Source organism: Fukomys damarensis, unplaced genomic scaffold (assembly GCF_012274545.1).
Source record: "Fukomys damarensis isolate Sample0158 unplaced genomic scaffold, DMR_v1.0_HiC HiC_scaffold_37, whole genome shotgun sequence".
In the NCBI taxonomy this organism is placed as follows: Eukaryota; Metazoa; Chordata; class Mammalia; order Rodentia; family Bathyergidae; genus Fukomys; species Fukomys damarensis.
Genome location: NW_022900949.1, coordinates 2,878,558 through 2,884,151, shown reverse-complemented (window position 1 = coordinate 2,884,151; position 5,594 = coordinate 2,878,558). Strand labels below are relative to the sequence as shown.

At 56.4% G+C, this 5,594-nt stretch overlaps 1 protein-coding gene across 3 annotated transcripts in view; it reads left to right on the top strand.

Moving 5' to 3' along the window:
- The first annotated feature begins 6 nt into the window (after positions 1–6).
- Pex11g (peroxisomal biogenesis factor 11 gamma) overlaps positions 7–5,594 on the top strand; it is a 7,655-nt gene continuing 2,067 nt past the window's right edge. Inside the window, exons 1-5 of one of the 3 annotated variants that reach the window (XM_033759799.1) lie at positions 7–80; positions 1,611–1,799; positions 3,854–4,032; positions 5,096–5,158; positions 5,543–5,594. In XM_033759799.1, the coding sequence (XP_033615690.1) occupies positions 21–80; positions 1,611–1,799; positions 3,854–4,032; positions 5,096–5,158; positions 5,543–5,594 (543 nt within the window). In that variant the 5' untranslated portion in view covers positions 7–20. The other 2 variants (XM_010605592.2, XM_019204755.1) reach the window with 2 other exon arrangements.

Below are 5,594 nucleotides of genomic sequence, written 5' to 3'. Positions count from 1 at the left end.
GACGTCACGGCGGAGTCGCCATGGCGGTAGTGAGCAGCCTGGCTTCGGCGCTGGAGTCCTACAGGGGTCGGGACCGCCTGGTGAGGCTGGGGCCGAACGGGCCAGCGTCCTGGAATTCTCCGAGAGCTCAGAGATGAGGAGACAGAGGCCAGAGAGGGGCAGTGTCGCTCAGGATCCCACATCGCCTGGGTCCTGCCCAAGCTGGGCTCCAAGTCCATCCCCTGGCGTTGGCCGCTCGGGTTGTACCTCCAGCCCAGCCCGGCTGAATTTCCCCTTGCAGACCAGAGATCTGTGCTTGACAGTTAGGATCGGACCAAGTTACTCCCTGGGTCGTTCACTGCCACATAGTTGGATTTAGGATGTAACAGGGCTCCCCCTTGGGCTGGACATTTAAGTTCTGCCAAATCCCCTGCAGTTGAGTATGAAGGTTAGTCCATCCGGGACCCTGAGGTTGGACTTTTTTTTTAATACCGGGGATCGAACTTGGGACCTTGGGCTTGCGAAGCAGGCGGTGGCACCACTGAGCTACACATCCTTGGCCCTTCTGAGGTTGGACTCTTGACATGATGTTGACTGATTCTTTTTCTCTTTCTTTTTTTTTTTTTTTTTTTTTTGAGACAGGTTTAACCTGGAACTCACTATGTAGCCCAGGCTGGTCTCGAACTCACAGTGATCCTCCTGCCTCAGCCTCCCGAGTGCTGGGATGACAGGAGTGCGCCACCACGCCCCGCCGTTACTGATTCTTTGCCAGCGCGTGTGTAAATTGCACCTGGGAACGTGTGTGCGCACATGTATGCACTGGTGGTTAGGCATTTAGGTTCCAGCCAAATTCCCTATGATTTGAGCAATTCAGGTTTTCACACCCTCTTCTTAAATTGGACATTTAAATTGCGGTGTTTTACTGTCACAGCGGATCCGGAAAGGGTTACAAGTAAAAGAATATATAGCGTAACGCAAGCGGTGTTTGAGGAGCAGATGACAAATGCAAGCTAGAAGGGCGTTGACCCTAACCCATTCCATAATGCTCCGACTACCCTTTTCAGTGGATTCCTTTTTACGAAAGTCATTCAAACAAATTGCCACTTTGGTGGGTTGAGGCCGGATCCCCTGCTCCCAGCTTGCAGCCCAGCTAAGGGGTTTGGCTCAAGCAGGTTGATGAAAATCTGTATTTCCACCTCCTCCTCCCCTCCTGCCTGAGCCAGGACTCTCACACTCTGTGCCTTTTGGACAGTGATGTCACGTTCCCCATTTGTCCTACCTGGAGGTGGTTTTATTGATTTATTTATCTCGGTATTGGGGATTGAACTTGGGCTTTTTGCGCTGAGCTACATCCTTGACTTTTTTTTTTTTTGTTTTGAGACAGGGTCTCACTATGTAGTTGAGACTGACCTGGAACTCACTAACCCAGGCTGGTCTCGAACTCACAGCAATCCTCCTGCCTCAGCCTCCCCAGTGCTGGGATGACAGGCGTGCGCCACCACGCCTGGCTTTAAACTTCCAGCTTTTGTTGGAAGCTTGTTGACTTAGAATCTTCCGCACACCCCTTCAGTCAGGACATGGGTGATTCAGCTTATTCCGAAAGAGCTGTTGACTGTTCTGGTTTCCCACAGATCCGAACATTGGGGTACTGCTGCCAGCTGGTTGGTGGGGTCCTGCTCCAACAAGGTCCTGCCGGGTCGGAGGTGGGGACGCGCCTGCTGGCGGTGTCCGCCCAGCTGAGCCATTGCAGGACTGTTCTGCGACTCTTCGATGACCTGGCCATGTTTCTGTACACAAAGCACTATGGCCTGGGCACAGAGGTAATGAGTGCCGGTGTGGGCTGTAGGGGGAGTGGTGCAATCCTCAGGAAACCTTGGGCTTCAGCCTCGGTTGGTCCCTGTTTTATAGGATTATCCTGAAGTGCTTCCTGTTGGACAATTTATTGTTATTATTATTTTTTTAATTTTTGAGATAAGCTCTTGCTATGTAGCCCAGGCTGGCCTTAAACTCATGGCGATCTTCCTGCCTCAGCCTTCCAAGTGGTCGGATTATAGGCGTGAGCAATTTATAATATTTAAATTTTTTTTTTCTTGAGATGAGCTGATATCCTCTTGATTTTAATGAATTAATGCAGTGGTGCGATCAAACCCAAGGCTTTATGCATGCGAGGCAGGGGTTCTGCCACTGAGGTACATCCTCGGCCTTTGATTTCAATCAAAAAAATAAAAATGAAATTTACCCGTTTGTACGTCCCGACAGTACATAATAAAAAAGTCTCCCTTCTCCTTGACCCTCTGGGTCCCAGTTCTCAGAGGCAGCTGCCATGGTCAAGTCTCCTTGTGTCTCCTAGGTGAGATTTCCCGTAGCCGCACAGGCAGATACTGCTGCTGACAAACAGCCGTGGTCCCCTCACACTGTTCTGCCCCTTGCTTTTTTCAACTGAACAGTACAAGTAAGAGATCATCCTTATCAGTTCAAACAGAGCCTGTGCCTTTTTGCTACTGGGAATTGCTCCCAGAGCTCTACCACGGAGCTATACTCCTACCCCTTGTTATTTATTTTTGAGGCAGGGTCTCACTATGTAGTTGAGACTGACCTGGAACTCACGATGTAGCCCAGGCTGGTCTCGAACTCCCAGCGATCCTCCTGCCTCAGCCTCCCCAGTGCTGGGATCACAGGTGTGCGCCACCATGCCTGACCTCATCCCTTGTTATTTTTAAATTTGAGACAGGGTCTTGCTAAGTTGCCCAGGCTGGCCTCAAACTTGTAATTCTCCTGCCTCTGCTGCCCAAAGTAGCTGAGATGGCAGGCATATACCACCATGCCTTGCCCTTTCCCTATTTTTTGTTTTGTGAAACAGCGTCTCACTATGCAGTTCAGGCTGGTTGAACTTATTATGTTGCCCAGGCTGGCCTTGGACTCAGGACAATCTCCTGCCTCAGCCTCCCAGATGTTGGGACTATAGCACCACCATACCTAGCCTTGGCCCCTTCATTCTTTTTTTTGTACTGGGGATCGAACTCGGGCCCTTGCGCCCACTGTGCTTGCGAGGCAGGCGCTAAAATCCCCAGCCGATTCTTGATGGCCACTTAGTACATCACCGCATTAACAGATGGTGATCTAACTGCCCCTGTGGATGGATGTCAGTGCATTCCTAATATTTTGCTGCTACAAGGGCCCTGCAGGGAATAGTCTGGTGCCTGCTTCACTGCCTGTGTCTCTGCCATGTTGCTTATGTGACAGCAGAGGGACGGGGCCCCGAGAAGCATGGGGGAGGTGGGAAGCCAGGCCTTCGTGTGTCCCATTGCTCTGGCAGCCTTGGGCCTTGCCTCACTGGGTAGTGCGTGTCATAGAACTTGGGGCAGACGCTGGGGTTGAGGGTGGCTCAGGGCACCAGGTTTTGGGTTCGATCCCCAGCACTGCAGAAACAAACAAACCATAAAAAGGAAGAAGAGGAACCGCTTGGGCAAATGTCCCAGGCACTGTGCAGGGCCAGGAGCTCACATGTGCCTCGTGGCTCGGCTGCCTGGGGCCCCGACTCCCACAGAGGCAGGCAGGCGGCCTGTCCTGGGCCGGGGCAGGGGCGTGAGCTGTGTGCTGATGGGGCAGCCGGTGTCCTGGTCCCGCCCAGGTCCTGCACTGCAGAACCCCCGGGACCTGTGTGTGGGAACTGGCAGCTGCCCGGAGGAAGGCAGGGTCCCAGCGTGGCCATCCACAGGGTTCTGAGACCTGCTGCTCTGTCCCTCGGGTGTGGAAAGCAGAAGTCAGGCCCAGACGTGACCCCGGGACGGTGGTGGGGAGAGGCCTTGCATGGCCGCAGTCCTAACAGGCAGCGGGAGCTCGGACTGCAGCCCCTCTCCTCCCGGCCCTGCAGGAGGAGGACGCCCTGGTGCGCTGCGTGTCGGTGCTGGGCAACATGGCCGACCAGCTCTACTACCCCTGCGAGCACGTCGCCTGGGCTGCCGACGCCAAGGTCCTGCACGTGGACTCTGCCCGGTGGTGGACACTGAGCACGGCTCTCTGGGCCCTCTCCTTGCTCCTGGGGGTGGCCAGGTAAGTGACCTCACAGAGGCTGCCGGCTGGGCGGGGTGTGGCCGCCTCTTCCTGTTGTGTGTGCTGTTGGTAACTAACTTTTGTAATGAATAACCACACACTTGGAACCTTGAAACTGCACTGATTGATCATCTTCCGGGAGGTTGTATTATGTTACGGTCCTGAAAATCTGAAACAGGCCTACAGGTGTGTGCAGGGCTGGTCCACTTTGGAGGCTCTGGGGGAAAATCCGGTCCTGCCTGCCCCAGCTCTTAGAGGCACCCTTGGCTCACGGCCCCCGGTGCTTGCCGCAGTCCTCCTGCCTCAGCCTCCTGAATGCTGGGATGACAGGTGTGCACCACCATCCCTCGCCTCCCTCCGCCATCCGCAGAGCCAGCAGCGTAGTGTCTGCCAGCCTGTGACTCTGGAGCTCCTGCCTCCCTCTTAGGAGGGAGGTGGTGATGTGGTCCCAGATCACCCGTGGTCATCTTCCATCGCAGTGTCCTTCTCTGTGTCCCTTTGCCACTTCAGGAAACAGTGTCAGGTCCCAGGAGGAGTTAGGTTGTGGACATCTTGGGGAGGGGCCTTGATTCTGCTGAGCAGACCTGGGAAAAAGAGGCAACTCCAGGGCCAGGAGGGAATCAGCTGGTGTGACCGCCTTGTCCTGGGTCCCCAGCGCCTACTTGCCTTTGCTCAGCAGAGCCCCTGGGGGAAAACAGCCAGCCACTTCCCCAAACCACAGTTTCTAGAACTTCCCAGCAGTGGTTTCCTCCCCCACATCTGCTTTGCGGATCTGCTGAGTACGCTTGTTCAGAAGCCCCTGCCAGGTAACCCCAGCATGCTGGGAGGCTGAGGCAGGAGGTTTGCCCACTTGAGCTCAGCCGGGAGAATTCCGTGACTTTGTCAAACCCTGACTCAAAACTAAAAACCAGAGGAGGGGTGGGGTGGGTTCCCCCCAAAGCAGAGGATTTGGGACCCCCAGGTCCCCGTGACTCAGCAGCTGGGAAGCGTCCCCAAGCCTGGAGCAGGCAGGGAAGGGAGGCCTTGGGGAGGTGACCCCATCCCTCGGTCTCCGGTGTCGCAGGTCCCTGTGGATGGTGCTGACGCTGAGGCGGAGGCTGCAGGGCCCCACGGCTGCCTTCACCAGGTGCGGGGTGTGGGCCTGGCCAGGGAGGGGCCGGGAGGGGTCACGGTGGCGACAGCCTGTGCGCCCAGGCTCCTGGGGCTGCACCGTGGGCTCTGGGGGTGGGGGGCGCAGAACCTTTCACAGATGGGGAAACGGAGGCTCGCGAGAGCAAGGGCTCCTGCGGCACCTTCATGGCTGCACCCTGTCAGGCAGGGTCATCTGGGGAGGAGCCTGCTTCCCGAGGATGTGGCCCTCGTCCCTGTCCCTGTCCCTGTCACGTCGGGAGTCTGGAGGACAGAGCCATGGCCTCCAGGCTGTGGGCTCCTCTGGGGGGTGTGGCAGGGCCGGTCCCTGGGAGGGCTGGCTGTCCTCAGTCCCCCCTGCCCTCCACCCTCTGCCCCACAGCCGGCTGCCCCGGAGCAAGCGGAGGGCCCTGGCAGTGCGGATGCGGTCGGAG